Source organism: Coturnix japonica, chromosome 33 (assembly GCF_054131305.1).
Source record: "Coturnix japonica strain WE chromosome 33, WE-NBRP24, whole genome shotgun sequence".
Taxonomy (NCBI): domain Eukaryota; kingdom Metazoa; phylum Chordata; class Aves; order Galliformes; family Phasianidae; genus Coturnix; species Coturnix japonica.
The window spans coordinates 2415619-2437144 of NC_140695.1; the positions used below are offsets into that span (position 1 = coordinate 2415619).

Sequence of the window (21526 nt, forward strand, 5' to 3'; positions counted from 1 at the left end):
GGAGACCCATAGAGACCCATAGAGACCACATAGGGACCCATAGAGACCCATAGGGACCCATAGAGATCCATAGAGACCCCATAGGGACCCATAGAGACCCATAGGGACCCATAGAGACCCATAGAGACCCCATAGGGACCCATAGAGACCCATTGGGACCCATAGAGACCCCATTGGGACACATAGGGACCCATAGAGACCCATATGGACCCATAGAGACCCCATAGGGACCCCATAGGGACCCCATAGAGACCCCTGACGCCATAGAGACCCATAGAGACCCATAGAGACCCCATAGGGACCCCATAGGGACCCTATAGGGACCCATAGAGACCCCATAGGGACCCCATAGGGACCCTGTAGGGACCCATAGAGACCCGATAGGGACACATAGAGACCCATAGAGACCCCATAGAGACCGATAGAGACCACATAGGGACCCATAGGAACCCATAGAGACCCATAGGGACCCATAGAGACCCCATAGGGACCCATAGGGACCCATAGACACCCATAGGGACCCATAGAGACCCCATAGGGACCCTGTAGAGACCTATAGGGACCCATAGAGACCCATAGAGACCCCATAAGGACCCATAGAGACCCCATAAGGACCCATAGAGACCCGATAGGGACCCATAGAGACCCATAGAAACCCCATAGCGACCCCATAGAGACCCATAGAGACCCATAGAGACCCCATAGGGACTCTATAGGGACCCATAAACACCCCATAGGGACCCCATAGGGACCCATAGAGACCCCTGACCCCATAGGGACCCATAGAGACCCCATAGGGACCATATAGGGACCCATAGAGCCCCATAGGGACCCATAGAGACCCCATAGGGACCCCATAGGGACTTTATAGGGACCCATAGAGACCCCATAGGGACCCATAGAGACCCATAGAGACCCCATAGGGACACATAGAGACCCATAGAGACCCCATAGGGACCCATAGAGACCCATAAACACCCATAGAGACCCCGTTGGGACCCCATAGGGACTCATAGAGGCCCCATAGAGACCCATAGAGACCCCATAGGGAACCGTAGAGACCCATAGGGACCCATAGAGACACATAGAGACCTCATAAGGACCCATAGAGACCCATAGAGACCCATAGAGACTCCATAGGGACCCATAGAGACCCATAGGGTGACTTGCGGAATCAAACTCTATAATCCAGAGATGGGTTATAAAGCAGGTATGTTTATTCCAGCGTTGCGCAGCGCCGGGTGCAAGGGGGATAGCTCCTCCAAACCTGCACACCGTAAGGAGAAAAGTGTGTTACAGATATAGGTTAAGCTAATACATAATCAATAGTCTCCTCCTCAGTTTGATTACATATTCATTACATTCCCTATGGCCCCTTTCCCCGCAACCCCATTCCCTCATTCCCCCTGACCCCATTCCCCGTGACCCTTGCCGATGTTTTGGGGTGAAATTCTTCTTCTGTTTTTTTCTTGGTGTTATCTGCTGTTATTGTTCTCCCATGTCGGCATCATCTTGCCGGGGGGGGATCTAATCCTTCTTGTCAGAGGTCTCCGGACAGTTTCTTCTTATCTTTATTGCCCTCTTCTCTGGCTTTATTTTGACTAAGTGTCTGTAATTCCCCTTTTCCCTGCACTTTTAAATGTACAGTTACCCTTTGTCTTGGTTTCTGTGAAGTTCCCCTTTCCCTTTCTATAGCAAAGTGTTACCTTACCACCATATTGAGGCTTTGCTCACTCTTCAATTCCCCCCTTTTCTTTAATCTAGCAGGCTTTTACCTGCTAGATTCTTAATGGGTCTCAAAATAGGCTCCGCTCTCTACCTTTTGTCTCAGCTCATGTCTCTTCCAAACCTCATATTCCCTTCCAGTACCTTGGTACAGACACAAAAGACATCTTATAACAACACAAGTAAAACACACCAAGAGTAGCAAGGTGATGCAGGCTAAGAAAAACTGTTTTAGTCATCCTAAATTTGGCAACTAGTAAGTTTATCCCATGGTCCAGAGAAAACTATTCCCCAATCGGTGTTATCCCTGCCTGCTCCATGTTGCAATGCAACTTTGGATAAACAGGATACCTCCTCTTGGATTGTCCATCAAGCATCTGCAGCAGCATCCTCAATTGTTTCTAAGGTTACAGAAATTTTCATACAGTGGTACCCCCCTTTTCTTGGGAGTTCTGTGAATTCAATTTGCCGTTGTTGCCCTGGAAGGCCCTCTCCTGTGAGGCCCACTTGTGCCCTGTTCCTGGTACTGGGACTGTACTTTGTAGTGTTGGTTTGCCCAATATATTCTCTTATCTTCCCTTATAACCAATTTCCATAAAATACTAAAGGGCATAATAATGTGTCCATTTGGGCATGCACCCATCTGTCAGCTTGCTCTCTTCCTTTCTAAATCATTAATTGGACTCCTGTCCTCTTTAGAATATTTTACAGGTTTTGACTTGGCTTCAGAGATTTTAAGTTTACCGTCTGGAATTGAAGCCCTCTTCAACTGCCTGTTCTGCCACCTGATCTATCATCTTATTTTCTGTTTCCTGTACAGTGTTACATTTCTGATGTCTTTTACAACATATAATAACCATTGGTAGATTTAAATCAGGCTGTTTTCCTTGTGTGTGAGCAATCCTTGCTCTTTTCAGATGGTACTATGAGCGTGTGGCACATATTTAGCATCTGTCCATATGATTAAAGCTCTTGTCAAGGCAGTTATTTCAGCCTTCTGAGGGGAAGTCCCCACAGCTGGTGGTTGTGCTTCGATTACCTGGTCAGTAGCAGTTACTGCATGTCCTGCCTTACAGTCTCCTTGTCTCATAAAACTGCAGCTTCTGGTAAACCAGGTGTCTTCTGCATCTTCTAAGGGTTCGTCCTTCAAGTTCGACTGACCGGCTGGAATGTGCAGCTTCAGTTGATTCAAAGCAGTCATGTAATACTGGTTCTCCGGGAGTTCCGCTAAGGAAAGATACTGGGTTGACAATATTAGTCACAATTATTTCTACATCACCTTGCTCTACCAGGATGGCCTGGTATTTCAGGAATCTTTGGGGTGAGAGCCAATGAACTAATGTCCCCCTTTTGCCTCCAATACAGTAAACACTGTATGAGATATTAAAACTGGTGTCCTTTGGCCCAGTGTAGATTTATGGGCTTCTTGAATATTGAACACTAGTGCAGCCACTGCCCTCAGGCACCATCCCTTACTCACTTCAAGCTGTTTGAGGTTTACCATCAGTCTGTAGCTGTGTATCCATGGTCGGCATCCTCCCGTCATTCCTGGGAACGTATGGAGTTCCTTGACAGTTAGCAGCTCAGGGGCTTAGCAGATGGCTTCTTTCTTGGCAGTCCTTAAGGTTCAAAGTCCAGCTGTAATTTCTGAGTTATTTCTGCTTTCTGTAAACCAAGAAACTCAGCAAACTCTCAGTCTATTGTACACAGCCCTTTTGTTGCTGTGGCATCCACATGCTCCAGTAAAGTTCCACCCTAGGATGGAGGATCCCAGGTCTCAGGCTCACGAGTTGACCGGTTCTCAGATATCATTAAGCTGTTCTCACAACCCTGGGTAACACTGTCCAGGTTAACTGAGTCTAAGTTTTTTTTTCAAGTGTTGGTTGCTTTGAAGGGCTGCCGTCATAGGGCAGAGGGAGGGAGAGGGAGAGGGAGGGAGCTTTGAACAGTGCGGGCAGTTAGGAGCACGTCGCGTTTCTGCCTGCTGTGTTGGTGCTGCCGTAAGTCTTTGGGTCCCCAGGAGGCTCTCCCTGGGGGTGTCCCGATTCGAAGGCAGGATTCAATCCCACCACAGCCCGTCCATGGCAGGCAAACGCTTTTCTCATCTTCTCTTGGGACTCAGCAGTGCCAGGGGTTTCACAGCGCGCGTGTTGCAGTGACTGGCAGCCTCCGTGTGTTTTTCTGTTGCATACAGGATCCCATGGTGGAGCCGCGTTAGAAGCAGACGTTGGTGTCTTGTGGCAGGAGCAAGGGCAGTGGAAGCGCTGCCCAGGGCAGGGCGGTGGTGACTGCCATGAGAGCGGAGGTCTGATGCCATCTGCGAGGGATGGGATTTGCATCCGGTGGCTTTTCCGTTGCAGAATGTCCAGCAGCAGAGCGTGAGTGGCCGTGAAATGAAGCTGGGCCCCAGGAGAGCCGCCTGGAGCTGCGTCACGAGCTTCGTGCGTGGCCAGCGCAAGGTAGGTATGCCTTACTGTAAGCGTGCGCTGAAGCAGTGTTGGTTAAGTACAGCTCACTCCTCTGTCTGCAACAGATGGGCTTTCTGCGCGCTTTATTGCTGTGGCCGTAGAATTCCCTCTTTCTTACCATCTGATCTGTGAAGGCTTTTGTGTGGGAAGGGTTTGAGGAATGAGGGAGTAGAAATTGCTTTAGTCACGAGTCATCTGGAAAGGTTTCACAGAAACGGCGACATTTGCAGAAGGAATGTATTGGCATTGGCTGTTGTGCAAAATACTCATTGGGATAGAGAGGAGGGAGTACCTGCAGAAGATCGTTCTCTTCTTGTTTTGAGGAAGCCGGGGAGGGCTCAGATTGCAGCTTAAGCAATGTTCTTTTGTCACACTATGGGTCCTGTGTTGCGTTCCCCAGAGTTTCATCTCTCCTTTTGATTCCAGTTCTCCTGACAGGTTAGGCTTGAATTCAGCATAATATCTGCTTCTCCCTGGGTTCAGGTTCTTTGGGTCTCCTGCCTGCTTTTCTCCCTTTTCTTAATGGAGAGTGGAGTTTCTACCACAGAGCAAAGTTTCGTGATTAACAGAAACAAATATGGAACATATTAGATGAATACAGCTCTGCATTTTTTTCTTCCTCCGGCTAGCAAGGGACTCCTGTGCTCTCATTAATATCATCAGTGAGTAGATGCTGCCTTCTGCTGGAGCCTAAAATGCTTTCCATAGTTGAGTGGTTGGAAACATAGGGTTTTAACTTAAAATTGTTTGTGCAGGGTGAAGGTTGGGAACACAATTAGAATACAGTTACACAGTGCTCTATCCCCAGAACTTTCCATCATTTTTCTTAACACAGCTTACAGTTCATTTCAAAACATACTAACAAAGATGAACTTGGGTTAGCGTAGCCCGTTTTAAATGATCCTTCTGTGTCTTTTCCAGGCTGGTAGCAGAATGGAGACTTTCCTGAGGCACTGAGGAACAGACACAAGCTTCTTTTGAAGGCTTCAATGAAATTCTGCCGCAGCAGTATCTGCGGTCCTTTGATGCTAAGGAGCTGGAGGTAAAAGATTCTTTGACTATTGCCAGATCCAGGCTGCTACACGTAATACTTGAATTTCAGTCAGTGTCTGAAGAGCAGAGTTCATTAAGGCTGGTGGTTCTGTTTTCAGGATGTGTGAGAGAAGCCATATGTATCAGGTAGTATTTGGTTACTGTGTTGTTCTTCACTTTCTTCTTTGCAACCAACTTAGACACATTTCTAACGTTAAGATTCTGCCAGCATAAATTTTTTGGCTGACAGTGTTTTTGTAGTCCTTGACAATGTGATTTGCGTGTTTCTAAAGAGTGAGTGACTGGAAAGCAAGGGAGATAAGAACCAAATATCAGCGGATGGTCAAATTACAGAGTGGAGCAGGTTTTAGCTGCTTTTGGTCTCTCCAAGTTATGCTCTACAGCAAAACATCGTATTTCTAGCACAGAATGGTACGGTTAGGTAAAGACAAAGTACATTGTTAGTTTGAATGTCTAAATACAAAGATTTTAATGACTGGTTTTTCTCTTTTGTGGCCTCTCCACATTTTCTTTGTGAGCGGATGTTATTATTTGCTGTGAAAGTTTGAGAGTTTAATATTAACCCCATCGCAGCGCCTGAGAGTAACGATGCCTCTTTTTCCCCCCTTACAGCAGGCAGCCTCTGTGAGAGCAGTGGAGCAGCAGCTGTCTTCGCTATGGCTGCTGAACTGCATTTCTGGCCACCTGAGATCCCTGAGCCCATGCTAATGGAGAACATGCTGCGCCACGGACTCTTCTATGGAGCCGTTTTGCAGTTTGTGTGTGTGCTGGCCATCATGCTGCCAGTTTCCAAGTCCCCAGAGGCAGTAAGTGGTGCTCTCATGGGCTGAGAGAAAGGCACAGGCAACTGGCTGGGAGGGAACCGTCAAATTCAAGATATGAAATACTAAAATATTGATGCTACAGATAAAGCTCAGTTTGCATTTTTGTTAGAGTCTGTGACAACAAGTATAATGTCACTGAAGAATATAATGCCCACTTTTTTGGGCATTAAAAGACAAAACGCAATCTTTTGATTTGCATGAAGCAGTAAAAACAACACCGAATCGATTTTCTTTATCTTTTGACAGCGTCTCTGGGTCTTTAATGTCCCTTCCCACCCAAACCATTCCACAATTCTATATTTCCACAATGTAAATGTGAAAATATCTGCCATGGTCTCCTGCTGCTCTACATGACTGGGAAGCCTCAGCCACAGGGACAGCGTCCATAGCAAGCCCATGGGGAGCCTGGTCCTTGCGGTGGAACAGATCTGCCCAGCGGGACACGCTCCCAGTAATTCTTCCGCAGCAGCCTGGCACTCACCCACTAAGGGGTGCCACAAGCACCCACTCTATGCATCCCTGCTGCACAGGAGGAGCAGCCCGTGAGGAGGCCCAGCCTGCAGCCTGGGGATGTGAGGTCACTATGCCCTGCCGCATAGCTGCCTTGTCACAATGAGGTCACAATGCCCAGCTGCGTGCCTTAGGAGTTCTGTGCCCCAGTAGCAGCACTCGTCGTGGCTGTAGCGGTGGTGGTAGCAGCATGGCACGAGTTCTGGGGGCCTCGGCCCCCACCTGCCTTGCCTTCCTCCTCGTACTGATAGCCATGTGTTGTCAGGAGGCTTGTGCTGCTCCGTGGCGAGCAGCAGAAGCAGGTGGGTGGGCAGAGTTGGGTAAAAAATGAGCAGAACTGAGGCTGAGAAGCCCAGGTTCTGGTTCCAGTGGCTCTGTGCCGTGTTGCCCTAGGGCTGCCTTCGATGGGGGGTGTGTTGGAGAGGGGAGACAGGCAGCACCACAGGAGCTGGGCAAGGGCATGAGGAAGCCCTGTGCTCCCACGGCTCTGCCGCTGGATGGCTGGAGCATGCTCTTCATCCTGGGGGTGTCCTAGGGGAGAACTCGTAAGATGTGTGCTGGGAAAAGCATGAGCATTTCTGCTCCAGCTGCCTGATGCTCCCCATAGAAAAATCCCGTTTCCCAACAGAGACCCCCAGCTGTAGCCCAGATGGGTTCAGGCACCTTTTCTTTGTATGCTCTTCCACGTGGTCCCAGAGGGGTACTGCACGTTGCCAGGAGGGAGCATTTGTAAAGCTGCTGAGTGCCAGGCTCCAGGTCACCCTGGCACCTCTATAGCTTTGGCAATCACGGCCTGAGTCTCCCATCCCGTTACCTGGCCCCTTCCTTGTCACTAAGGGAGAGGAAGATCACAACATGCAATGGGAACATCCCTCTTCTGTTCTTTATTCTAGATGATGACATTGGTACTGCTCCAGACGACTGGATGGAGACTGCTTTTGTGCCTCAGAGGAAACTCCGAGGTAAGTTGTGAGTGTCTGTTTCTTCGGAGGTAGAAAAATTAGTGCTGTAATAGCTTATTTGGGTACATAAGGACCTCCAAAGGTCTTTCAAGTCTCTTTGTGCTCTGAAGGTCATACACAGATCAGTCATGAGTATTTCTTTACTTGGAGAATTGTCACATTTCAGTGGGAAGGCAGCCCTTGCCAGTCTTTGCTCCTATTCCTTTGCTGTTTGGGCCATGTCATTCCCTGACCTGCAGCCAGTCCTCACATGTCACTGCAGGAAAAAAAAACAAAGCAGACCCCTGTGCGCAGTGGAAGCTCTCCTCACCTGTGTCTGATCACTCTTGTGCCTGCAGGCCCCTTTGATGCTTTTCCAAAGCAAAGTCGTGTCCCTGAGCCTGGGGTGGATGCCAGAGGTAAGTCACCAGTCTTCATCTCATGATCTTTGCTCATATTTGGCTGTGGAAGTTCAGGGGGGGTTTCATCTTTTCACTGCCTGGTGATTTCTTCCCCATGAGAAGCTTGGGTAGTCACTGTTTCTTGGGTGCTGCATGCTGCCAGCATCCCGTTGACTTTGTCTCCGTACATCAGAGATCTCCCCACTAAGAAAAACTTGAGGGGCCAAATGTTCTTCTATGCCTTCTCTGAAGATTGTTTTATGTGGCCTGGAGAGAGTATCTGGAAAGCTGCTGAGTGCCAGCCAACTGCCCACCTGGCCTCTCTGCAGCTTTGCAACTTTTGACCCAGGTCTGGGTGCCATGTCATCACCTGAGCCCCTTCCAGTCACTGCCGGTCCCTAAGGAAGAGAGAAATCACAGCATACCATGGCACCCAAACAGCAGCACCCTGGCACATGAGTGGCAGGCCTGGCTGCCCCCAGGCATCAACACCAGGAGATGTTTCTCATCGATGCTTGATTACGGCTGTGCCTATAAGCAATGCCTTGCCAAAGCCTCAGCACAATCCAGCCTGTGAGCCTCAGGGCAATCCTGAAAGGGCCTTTAGATCTTGCCCTTCCTCTTCCACCCCCTTCCCTTCTCCAGGCAGTTCTGCACACGGCTCCTTTTTGGACTGTCACGGTACCACTGCAGGCACCCAACAACTATTTGCCAGATGCTTCTGTGTGGCAGGGAGAGGAGAGTGCTGTGGAGCAGTGCTGTCATTCCAGTCTAAACAGGTGTCTGACAGGAGCTGCTCTGTCTGTGTTTGTTGACAGCTCCTAGTGGAGTTGAATGGCATCCAGTTTCCCAGCTGAGCTCCAGGACAGAAGCCCCAGCGATTCGAATGGGTACGTCATGAGATTTTAGTTCCTTTGAGAGATGCCAGCTCACCGTCCTAATGTCAGCCAGGCATGTCTGCAGGTGTGAGTGAGAATGCACACCTGTGTGTGTGTGTCCTGCCCTCGCACAATGCCCTGGTCCCATTCAGTGATGCTGTTATGCGTTTATGTAAGTTGTAGTGTGTGGTGAAAAGTTCTCATTCTTTGGTTGCAGAAGTGCCTCCAGGGAAGGCCGTGCTAAATCCTTAGTTGTGCTGGAACCCCACAGGCATCCCAGGGGTGGCTGTTGTCGTTACTGGCTGCACTGAAAAGACCATTCAGTTTAATACCTTGTTTGTCTGAAAGTTATCTTAATGCTTTCTGTTTAGGTCCTGAGAAACAGAAAGAGGCCCTGGAAAGAGGAAAATATTTGCAGACACTGCCCCCTCTGCTAATGAAAATCATGAAGGACAAAGCACGTGGTAGGTGTATTTCCGTCTGTTCCCTGAAAGACTTGTGAAGCTGAATTTCTAGAAATACATGTGGAGAAACTGTACCATCTTCCTGATGAGAAGCAGTTACTTACAGTCCCACTCTCTTACCTCCTTTCTAAAGAGACAGGTGGAGCACCTATGCGCTGGATTGCATTTCAAAACGGCAGAGTTCGCACACTGACTGTCCCCCTGAGAGTAAAAGAGGCCATGCAGACAACAACTGTCACTCCAGGTAAGGGCCGCTCATAGTGGCTTTGTGGTTAGAGGTTGCTCCCCTCCCACTGCAGCCAGTTCCCAGGGACTTAGGAACTTTGTCCTGTTGGGAACTAGGCCACCAGAACCACATTCAGCAGATAAGAAGAGGAAACAGGACCCTCCATAGTACCTCCTGTGCACAGACCCCGCATTCCAGAGCTTGCTGTGCTTCCCCTGAGCCACCAGGCACAACAGCAGCCCGGAGCGGGATCCTTCCTGTGGTTGTTCTTGTCCATGTCACTCAAAGCAGCAGCTGGTGAAACAGATCCACATTGTTTTTCCAGGTGTGGATGGTGAGGAACACGCAAATGCCGCAGACAATAATTTTATCAAGAAGTACTGCCTGGGATTTGGTGTGGCTATCTTCGTTACCACGCCGATGGCAATGTTTTCATGCTATCGTCTTATCAAGCAACGGAGGCAGATAAACCAGTGAGTTCTTGTTCACCCCCAACCCCATCCTGCCCCCCTCTTTACTATAGGGCTTCTGTGAGCCAGGAGGCATTTCTAGTTAAAGCAGCATAGAGAAGCCAGTTAGTTGTTGCCTAACACTGTCTGAGATTGATGCTGTCAGATGTTTTAACTGGCTGAGCCATTCCTGCTGCATGTTCTTACTGCTGGGCCTGAGACAGGCCGGGAGCTGAGGGTGGCTCTACCATGCACTGTGAGGAAGGAGAGCAGGGGGTTCTCCTGTGCCCTCAGCATGTTTCTTTCTCTGCAGGCGCCTTGCTGCAGCTGCTGCAGACGAGAATACTGCCTGCAGGAAGTGGTACTTGGAAAGATGGCTTGCTCACCTCAACGAACAGCTTGCTTGCCTCAAGGCGCTGGACAGAAAGACAGGGCACCAACAACGACCAGCCCAGCAGCCGCAGAGCACCACCAGAGCGGCCCCTGCCAGGCCTGATGGCTGTCGGGCTCAACTGCCCCCACTGCGGCCCCTGTAGCCCAACAGCCCAGGCTCCGTGGCCCCCGGGAAGTACATCAGGCCCAGCAGCCCCTATCCACCCTGGGCATCAACACCTCTTTCAGGGGACAGGAGGGACCCACCTGGTTTGGAAGCTTGCAGTCATCGGCTGGCACCCAAACAGCAGCACCCTGGCAGATGAGTGGCAGGCCCAGCTGCCCCCAGGCATCAACACCACCCTCCTGTCCCCCACCACCATCCTTCAGGGGTTGGCAGTGGCTCCCTCAGAGCATCACCTGGGGGCAGCCACCGCCTGGGGGAAGCTTGAGAGGCCCATCAGCCCCCAGCACCATCTCTTCCCTCACCCTCCCCTCCACCATCCATCAGGGGATGGAAGAGGCCACAGCAGAGTATAGACCTGGGGACATCATCCAACAGACAGACGACCATTGCCTGGGGGAAGCCAACTGGCCCAGCAGTCCCCTGCACCCCCCAGGAACTGTCACCAACCTCCCACTTCTCTCCACCATCCTTCAGGAGGTTGGAGCAGCCCCCACAGGGTGTCAGTTTGAGGGCATCATCCGACACCCAGAAAACTACAGCCAGGGGAAAGCATACCAGGCCCCACAGCTCCCAGCCCCCCTCAGCACCAACTCTGCCCTCCCGCTCCTCTCCACCATCCTTCAGGATGTGGGAGTGCCCCCCCCCACAGGGTCGGCATGCGGGCAACACCTGTAAAACCTCTGCCTGGAAAAAGTATGACAGGCCCAGCAGCCCCAAGATCCCCCCAGCACCACCTCTCTCTTCATGCTCCTCTCCACCATTGGTCAGGTGGTGGGAGCATCATCACTGGTCAACACAACAGGGGGTTCTTTCTTTAACATCCTTATTCCACCTTCTGAACTGAGTATAGCTTTTCTATAAAAAATCTCAGCACCACACATGATCATATTCAAAACATCTATAACTGTACGGAATATACATATTGTAAATTAATTCAATAAAATTCAACAACAAAACAAAATAACCAAGAAGCTGCTTCCTTCAAAAGACAGAGTATTCTGACGAGGAGAAAACAGCAATACTAACATCACGTCACGGCATTGCCATCAGGGCTCAAGCTAAGGCAGCCAGCTGACCAGGGCAGAACTTGTGTTAGACGCTGCTCAGTGACAACACCCAGAATGAAGTAGCAAGGATGTGAAGTGTAGGAGACTACTTGCGCTTATCACATTCTGTCTGCTGTAACAGCACTACTCAAAGATTTCTAATCGGGCCAAGATCTTTGTGAAGCAGCAGTTTGTTCATTACTGCCATCATGGGTGCACACCCCTACTGACTGTTGGGCAGGGCTGCAGTGGAGAACGCCCTCCACACGCAGTCCTGGGCAGGCAAGGGCTGTCGGTGCACAGTGCCACACGCTCCTTGCCATCTGCACACACGTGGGCTGGCTTTGCACTGCCAGGCACATCGTGTCGCCTGGGCACTGCAAGTCCTCGCATGGTGGTATGCAGAGACAGCGGGGCCAACAGATGAAGTAATCTGTGTTGTGTGCAATACTTGTATGACTTGGGAGCTGACAATCCTTGCGGGTCTCTGTCCTGCTCCAGTTTATAGGAAGGAGAGGTGTCACGGGTTACTTAGGTTTACCTATGCCCGTGACAGGGGAAGCCACCCCACGCCCCCCCCCCGGGGCCCGGAAAGGAGGGGGAAAAGGGGAGTGGGATAAAACAGCGACAATCTAAGGAGGAAAAACTTATTTTACTAAATATGGTATCGAAATACAAGATAACACAATATAATATAATTAAGGCTAACAAATCGAACGAAACAGAGAGAGAGAGTCCCCGAAAACCGAGAGGCCGACTGTGAACTCTAGGCGACACGGCTGGAACGCTTCCCACTCTCCGAGAAGTTCGAGAGAAGAAGGAGGGCACTCCAGCCTGGGAACGAGATTATATAGAGTCCTGGTCCCGTAACTTAATGTTACTCCTGTTGTTCTCTGGGATATGTAGTCTTCTTCTGTGGACTGCACATTCAACAGAAGTATCCATACTTGACATGATGTTATGATGTGGAATACTGATAGCAAAATTACAAAATTACAAAACCATGACATTCCACCCCTTATTCTACATTATTACATCATGGTTAATATATACATATATATACATATATATACACGTATGTAAAATTGTGATAGCTAAATAGTAGAATTGCATGTAACATAACTAAATGTACAACTATAATAACTAAAATACACTACACATGCAAACATATATATATAAATACATAAAATTATTGACTGCACTCCCCCAGCATCAAATTCCCTTGTGGTACACATTGAACATCCCCATCCTTCTGCATTACCCACCAAGTGCACCCAGGTCCCTGGGCAAAGACAGTTCCACGGATAGGTTTGCCCTTTCCAGAAGCTGGAAGGACCCAAACAGCTTTTCCCAACATGTTCTTTACATGTATAACAGGGACCTTATCTCCTTCTACAGTGTGTAGGGGGCTAGATTGACTAGGACCATCACGATTGACAGATCCTCTAGTATTGACCAACCAAGTGGCTTCTGCCAGATTCTTCTCCCAGTGCTTAAATGTTCCACCACCCATTGCTTTCAACATAGTTTTCAACAACCCATTATATCGTTCAATTTTACCAGAAGCTGGTGCATGGTAGGGAATATGATAAATCCACTCAATGCCATGATCTTTGGCCCAAGTATTTATAAGAGAATTTTTGAAATGTGTCCCATTATCTGATTCAATTCTTTCTGGAGTGCCATGCCGCCACAGGATTTGCTTTTCCAACCCTAATATGGTGTTTCGGGCGGTAGCATGGGGTACTGCGTATGTTTCGAGCCACCCAGTGGTTGCCTCTACCATAGTGAGTACATAACACTTACCACTGCGAGATCGTGGCAAGGTGATATAATCAACCTGCCACGCCTCCCCATATTTATACTTTTGCCACCGCCCTTCCTCCCAGAGAGGTTTCATCCTTCTGGCTTGTTTAATTATGGCACATGTTTCACAATCATGAATAATCTGCGCAATAGCGTCCATGGTTAAGTCCACCCCTCGGTCTCTGGCCCACTTATATGTTGCGTCTCTTCCTTGATGGCCTGAGGTCTCATGAGCCCATCGAGCTAGAAATAATTCACCCTTATTCTGCCAATCCAAGTCGATTTGAGCCACCTCAATTCTGGCAGCTTTATCTACCTGATGGTTGTTTTGTTGTTCTTCAGTAGCCCGACTTTGGGGCACATGTGCATCCACATGACGCACCTTTACAACCATATTCTTTGTTCGGGAAGCAATGTCCTTCCGTAGTTCAGTGGCCCAAACAGATTTTCCCCTCCGTTTCCAGTTATTTTGTTCCCACCGCTGTAACCACCCCCATAAGGCATTTGCCACCATCCATGAGTCAGTATAAAGATACAGCATTGGCCACCTCTCCCGTTCCGCAACATCTATGGCCAGCTGGACAGCTTTTACCTCTGCAAACTGACTTGATTCTCCCTTACCTTCAGTGGCCTCTGCAACCTGTCGTGTGAGGCTCCAAACAGCAGCTTTCCATTTGCGATGCTTCCCTACAATGCGACATGATCCGTCAGTGAATAGGGCATATTTCTTTTCGTTTTCTGGTAGCTCATTGTATGGTGGGGCCTCTTTAGCACATGATACCTTTTCTGCTGGTGATGTTCCAAACCTTTTATCTTCAGGCCAGTCCATGATTACCTCTAGGATTCCTGGACGATTGAGGTTTCCCATTCGCGCTCGCTGTGTAATCAGCGTAATCCACTTGCTCCAGGTGACATCGGTAGCATGATGGGTGGAGGGAACCTGTCCTTTGAACATCCAGTTCAGCACTGGCAGTCGAGGTGCCAAAAGGAGCTGTGTTTCAGTCCCGACTACTTCGGAAGCAGCCCGAACCCCCTCATACACGGCTAAGATCTTCTCAGTTGGAGTGTAGCACTCTTCAGACCCCTTATATGATCGACTCCAGAATCCCAGGGGTTGGCCTCGGGTCTCTCCTGAGGCTCTTTGCCACAAACTCCAAGTGGGACCTTTCTCTCCAGCAGCAGTGTAGAGGATGTTCTTTACATCCTGTCTAGTCCATACTGGCCCCAGGGCTACAGCACAGGCTATCTCTTGTTTAATCTGTTCAAAAGCCTGCTGCTGCTCAGGGCCCCATGCAAAATCATTCTTCTTCCGCGTTACCTGATAAAGGGGGCTTACAATGAGGCTGTAGTTTGGAATGTGCATCCTCCAAAAGCCCACTGCACTCAGGAAAGATTGTGTCTCTTTCTTGCTAGTTGGTGGAGACATGGCAGTGATTTTGTCGATCACATCTGCTGGGATGTGACGACGTCCATCCTGCCACTTTATACCTAAGAACTGAATTTCCTGGGCAGGTCCTTTTACTTTCGCTTAATAGCAAAGCCAGCTTGTAGAAGAATCCGGATTATCTGCTCTCCTTTTGTGAAAACTTCTTCTGCTGTATCGCCCCACACAACAATGTCATCAATGTACTGCAGGTGTTCAGGAGCACCACCCTGTTCCAGTACAGTTTGGACCAACCCATGGCAAATGGTTGGGCTGTGTTTCCACCCCTGGGGCAAACGGTTCCAAGTATACTGAATGTCCCTCCAGGTGAAGGCGAACTGTGGCCTACATTCTGAGGCCAAAGGAATAGAGAAGAAGGAGTTAGCAATGTCAGTGGTGGCATACCATTTGGCTGCTTTTGACTCCAGCTCGTACTGGAGTTCTAACATGTCTGGCACAGCAGCACTCAATGGGGGTGTGACCTCATTCAGGCCACGGTAGTCCACTATCAGCCTCCATTCCCCACTGGCTTTATGCACTGGCCATATGATGCTGTTAAAAGGGGAGTGAGTTTTACTGATTGCTTCCTGATTCTACAGCTGGCGAATCAAGTCATGAATGGGAAGCAAGGAATCCCTGTTGGTGCAGTACTGCCGTCTGTGCACTGTCTTTGTAGCAATCGGTACCTGCTTTTCTTTTACTCGTAGCAGCCCCACAACACACAGGTCCTCTGACAGGCCAGGCAAAACAGACAGCTGCTTAATGTTGTTCATATCTACAGAAGCTATTCCAAAGGCCCATCGATACCCCTTAGGATCCTTGAAATGCCCCTTTCTGAGCTAATCAATACCAAGTATGAACAGAAACCCTGGGCCAGTCACAATAGGATGTTTTTGCCAGTCTTTGTCAGTGAGGCTTATTTCAGCCTCCAACACAGTCAATTCTTGAGAGCCCCCAGTCACTCCAGAAATATGGATTGATTCTGTCCCTTCATGACTAAAGGGCATTAGGGTGCACTGTGCACCGGTATCCACCAGTGCCTTATATTTCTGTGGTTCTGATGTGCCAGGCCATCAAATCCACACAGTCCAATAAACTCTATTATCCCTTCCACTCCCTTGACTGAGGGCAGGGCCCCTCTATTTGTTACCTGTGATAACTGGAGCAGCTGCACTCGTGGTTGATCTGTTTTGTAGTTCTCTCACCTGTGCTAATAGTACAGGAGTAGGCTGGTCATGCCACTTCCTCATGTCTTCTCTGTGGTCACGTAGGTAACACCACAAGGAAACACGTGGTGCAATTGTACTGTTGTTTCTTGCTCGAGCTGGAAAGCGCGTATGTCTAATAGCTGAGTTTTTTGATGATACACATGAAGGCTTTGCGATCATTAATGGCTTTATAATCTCTCACCTTCAACTGAAGCAGCAGCTAGGCCAATTACCAAGTGACACCAAGGTGATGAAGTGGCAAAATGGCGATTTACTGAAACAGACTCATCCTTATATAACCTACGCCTTTTCGTCTACACCCACTGTATTACACGTCACTAAGATTCTTCCAGAATATGGGGAAGGGCCTGACACGTCACAACAAACTACAACAAGAGATTCATTCTGGTGCCGTGTGTACTCCTTTCTTACGCCTTGGATTTCAGTCATCTTCAGGGGTTGACAAATAGTAATAGAGATTTCCTCCTCGTCACTCTCTTCTTCATGCCTCTTAACTTTTCCTTTTTCCTTTCTCGGTGCTGATACAAACCTGTCAGCTGGATCTTCTGTTGCCTCCTCCTCCACTTCTTTTTTCCGTTCTAGACGTGAGGACATCCATTTCCATTTCTTGCCTTCCACAAGGGCAACTGATATTGTTACTGGTGCCTCTTGTGACTGATCAAAATCGACTTGGGGATTTCCCTTTTTGGCTTGAACCTCAGCTCGGAAACTCTCTCTTTTCGGAACAGTGTTATATAGAGCACGGTAAGCACAAGCCAAGCCCCAAATAAGTCATACCCCCTTAGATCTATCTAGGCTGCACCATCCCTGACTCAAATACTGGCTTAGTTTCTCGGGATCCCACAGGTGTTCAAGAGTTAAATCCCATGACATTGTGGGCCCCCACGTCTTGGCAAACCTGAAGGCAAAAGGTCAGTGTTCTAGGACAAACAACCACACACCAATATAGTTAAATATAGCTGTGTCCATCTATTGCCTGAAAAGCCGTACTTTTATAGCAAACAATGGTGTACAAAAATTACACGTACTAATTGGAAGAAAGCTTCTGCAATAAGAACCCTAAAACCCCGCTTCAAAGCCACGAGCCTTTCACTCTTTTGCTAGAGGTGTCCTTGGTTCTCATGCTGTTTATCCTGCTCCGCAGCTGCTGCTCTGTAAAGTGCTTATCTTGATCCATGGCAGCTGCTCTGTAAAATTCTTCTTGTATTACAACAGAATGGCAGTTCCCTGGGGTCTCCAGCACACCCCCAGCCAGCTGGCAAATGCCGCTGAGGACCTTCAGGAAAGACATGCCCTGGGTAGTGACAATGTTCACTGGACAACTGTGAGCCCTACAATGGGTCTGGTACCTGTGTGCCATCTTCTGAACACCAGTAGCATGGTGTAGATGCAAGGCCCAGCCAGGCAAAATCAAAACATGCTACTGGAAGGGGAAGCTTTCTGAACAGTCTTTACACTAATGAGAGGACCACAAACATTCACTCAGCTAACTCCAAATCTCTGTGTCTTTGCAGGCCTAGGGTCTTGTTTGGTTCACAGAGACATGGTGGGTTGATTCTCAGCTCTGTACTGTAGCAAATGGGGTACAGATTCTGCATGACGGATGGGCAAGGAAGAAGAGGAAAGGCTGCTGCCATCCATGAGAGGGCACTGAGCTCTGCCTGGGGATGGCAGAGGAGCCAGCTGAGAACTGATGGAAAGGGCTCAGAGAGGAGAGCGGCAGATTCTGTTCCTTGCTTCCTGATCAGGAAGAACAAGAAGAGGGGACAGGCAGGAATCTGAGTTACAGCTGGGATGGAATTGTTTTCTTCAGACTGTCTGCTGTGGTGCAGTGTTTTGGTTCTTGGAGAAAACCATTGATAACACTCTGATGTTTACAGCTGCTGCTAAGCAGTGTTGTACAGAGCCAAGGCCATGGTCAGTGGAGGGCACATGGAGCTGGGAGGGAACAGAGTGAGGACAGCTGACTGAAAGTGGCCAAAGGGACGTTCTCTATCAGCTGACAGCAAGCAGAAATTGTATTGAAAGGGGTGGGAGTTCATCTCAGTCTCTTCACTGCCCAGGGTCCAGCTGAGCATCAGTCTGGTGGTGCTGAGCAAGTGCTTATGCATCAGTTGTTACATACGGTTCCATATCAACGGATATATAGTGATAACTATTACTCCTCTTCTTTTATCTCTCTTAGTAAATTGCTTTGTTACAACCCAGAAGTTGTACTTTTTTTTCTCAATTCTCTTCCCTATCCCACAGTGAATGGGGCAGTGCACCAAGCACTGTGAGCTGCTGAGCCATATGTTGGGTTCAACAACCACTGTCATTTCGGTGCCTGATGTGAGGCTCCAAGGGTAGAGATAACAGCACAACTGTCCAGAGTGAGATAACTCAGGGCTTTGTGGGAGTTGGAAAAGTGCAGGCCATGATGCTAATTGTTTCCCTATTTGTGGAGCTTGTTGAGTCTTCTCATGAAGCTTCACTGCACAGCTCCTTACTTGGTGCGTGGTTGCTGGATTAGGGTATTTATTTTGCTATGCTGTTTGACCTCAGTTTGTACCACGATAAATTTGGCAGCTGACAAATTGAAGATTTGTGGACATTCAGCTCTGCGGTCATCTTTGGGTTTTGGAAGTAATATTGTTCATATGATTAGGAATTACACAATTTACATTGTCGCCTCTGTGAGTCCGGGGCTGTACTGGATATTGTGTTGAGGGACGTGGTTTAGTGGGAGCTATAGGTAATAGGTGAACGGTTGGACTGGATGATCTTTTAGGCCTTTTCCAGCCTTGGTGATTCTATGATTCTAGGATTGAGGTTAAACAATTATTCAGGAATATCACTGAGAGATCTGCCCCAAGGTGAGAAGGCTCTGCATGGCAGGGGGTGTGGGACAGTCTGGGCAGCTGCCTGGAGCGGTGGGCACCCCCAGGGCTTTGGAACTTCATCTCTGAGCAACTGCAGGATCCTGAGAAACTGGTAGAATATTGGGGGCAGGTCTGCTGTGGCACTGGTAACCCCCAAGATACACACATGACTACGGTGTGCCAGATCCAGAGAGCTGGATCTGCTGACAGTGCTGCAACCTCTGCAACTCCTGGCACAGACCCTGCAGCAGCTCCAAGGTTTTGCTACACGTCCTGCAGTTGCTCCAAGCTCTGGGACAGATCCCGCTGTCACTCCACCCCTCATATGAGATCAGCAGTCACTCCTGCTACGGGTCCTGTAGCTGTTCCAAGTATGGTAATAAGAAAATGGTACAAATTCCTCCCAAGGGAGGAAGTACAGCCCTGCGGTGGCTCCAACCCCTCCAATGAGCCCAGTGGCTGCTCCAACATAGTCACAGGTCCTGTGGTGGTTTCAGCTCTGGCAATGAACTCTGAGGTCACTTCAAATCCTGCAACAGCCCGACAGCCACTTCAGCTCCTACAGTGAACCCTGTGGCTGTTAAAACCCCTGCAACTAGTCCTGGACTTGCAAACAGATGCGCATAGGGATTAGTTCATATATGTTTGCAACTGCATATGTTGTATATGTGTGAAAATACACTAAATATATTATATATGTATAAATACATTTGTCATAATTATTATCCTTTTCTTTTTCTCTTTGTCTCAACCCATAAACCTTAAACCACAGCACTGCCCTGAGACGCTTACAGATCTCCTTGGGACTATTAAATCTGATCTGGTCACACAGTGAAGAGCACCAGAAGATCTCAAGGTTTTCTCAGGGAGCAGCTCCTGAGGTATATTCCTTGCACCAGCTTTGGAAGAGGCCTCCCTCCAGTTCTCTGGTCCTGCTCTAAAGGGGCCCTCTTGTTATGGCAGTGCCAGCAAGGAGACCAGCTCTGACACAGCCGTTCGTATTGCCGGCCACTGACTGCAGCCCTGGAGTGCTGCTGTAGAGGCCACAGGACGGTCGTGAGACACAGAAGACCATCAGGACTGCACAAATGAGAGGGCTTGAGAGCACTGTGGTGGTGTAAAGAGATCAGAAATGAAAAGAGCACGTTGAGCTGCTGTCTGTGGCTGTACCTCCCCAAATCCAGACAAAGTAGGAAAAAAGAAAAGCTAAGTAAAAGTCTATTTTGAAACCTTTTTAGGTATACTTTAACGTATTCGGGGAATCTGGATAAATGTTTACATGAGCTCTTGGAGTGAAAAAATGTAAATTAGGTAGAAAAAAAGTGTAATACATTTTTATTTATAAGTTCAATAATGTATATATATATTTTTGCACGTTGCTATATCTCACATAAGCAAACAATCAATTATGCATAAAAAATAAAGAACCATCACTGGGAATCCTATGAGGAAGTTGTGCATTTTATAGAAGCTGGAGTAGTGCGTATTGCAACATCTTTCTGAGAGCCTGCTTGATGTCCCTGTTCCTCATGCTGTAGATAACAGGGTTCAGTGTTGGAGGAACCACTGCGTACAGAACTGCCACTGTCAGATCCAGGAGTGGGGAGGAAATGGAGCGGGGTTTCAGGTAGGCAAAAGAAGCAGTGCTAAGAAATAGGGAGACCACGGCCAGGTGAGGGAGGCACGTGGAGAAGGCTTTGTGCCGTCCCTGCTCAGAGGGCATCCTCAGCACAGCCATGAAGATCTGCACATAGGACACCACTATGAAAACAAAACACCCAAAGGCTAAACTGGCACTAAAAAATAGAAGCACAACTTCCCTGAGATAGGAGGCTGAGCAGGAGAGCTTGAGGATCTGGGGGATTTCACAGAAAAACTGGTTCACAACATTGCCTTGGCAGAGAGGCAGTGAAAACGTACTGGCAGTGTGCAGCAGGGAATTGAGAACCCCAGTGCCCCAGGCAGCTGGTGCCATGGTGGCACAAGCTCTGCTGTCCATCAAGGTCCCGTAGTGCAGGGGCTTGCAGATGGCAACGTAGCGGTCATAGGACATGATGGTGAGAAGGAAATACTCTGCTGAGAGGAAGAAGAGAAAGAAAAAGAGCTGTGCAGCACATCCTGCATAGGACATGGACCTGGTGTCCCAGAGGGCGTTGGCCATGGCTTTGGGGAGAGTGGTGGAGATGCAGCCCAGGTCGAGGAGGGCCAGGTTGAGGAGGAAGAAGTACATGGGGGTGTGCAGGTGGCGGTCGCAGGCTACGGCTGTGCTGATGAGGCCGTTGCCCAGGAGGGCAGCCAGGTAGATGCCCAGGAAGAGCCAGAAGTGCAGGAGCTGCAGCTGCCGCGTGTCTGCCAACGGCAGCAGGAGGAACTCGCTGATGGAGCTGCTGTTGGGCATCTGCTGTTGTTGGGCTTGGAGTCCTGTTCAGAGTGCAGAAGATAATGACAAATATAGACCATTCTCAGAGACACTCCTCCTGCTATAATATGAAATGTTTTCATTCTCCTACAACAGTGTACATTTAGCACCATTACTTGCATTTAATTTCATGTTGTTCAGCATTTCTTAATCAGAAGCAGTATATGGAGCTCTAACTTTTCACTTATTTTCTTATTCCTCCTCCCTGGATATTTTCATGTGCTTCATGTCTCATATCTTTAAC

The 21526-nt window shown here is 48.8% G+C and overlaps 1 protein-coding gene across 1 annotated transcript; it reads left to right on the forward strand.

Moving 5' to 3' along the window:
- Positions 1–3730: 3730 nt before the first annotated feature.
- On the forward strand, positions 3731–9826 carry LOC146755359 (uncharacterized). Its single transcript, XM_085525655.1, has 7 exons — positions 3731–4184; positions 5115–6052; positions 7474–7542; positions 7881–7940; positions 8741–8812; positions 9172–9264; positions 9398–9826. Exons 3-7 carry the CDS (start codon positions 7506–7508, stop codon positions 9523–9525), a joined length of 390 nt encoding a protein of 129 aa, XP_085381781.1. The 5' UTR covers positions 3731–4184; positions 5115–6052; positions 7474–7505; the 3' UTR covers positions 9526–9826.
- The last annotated feature ends 11700 nt before the right edge of the window (positions 9827–21526 follow it).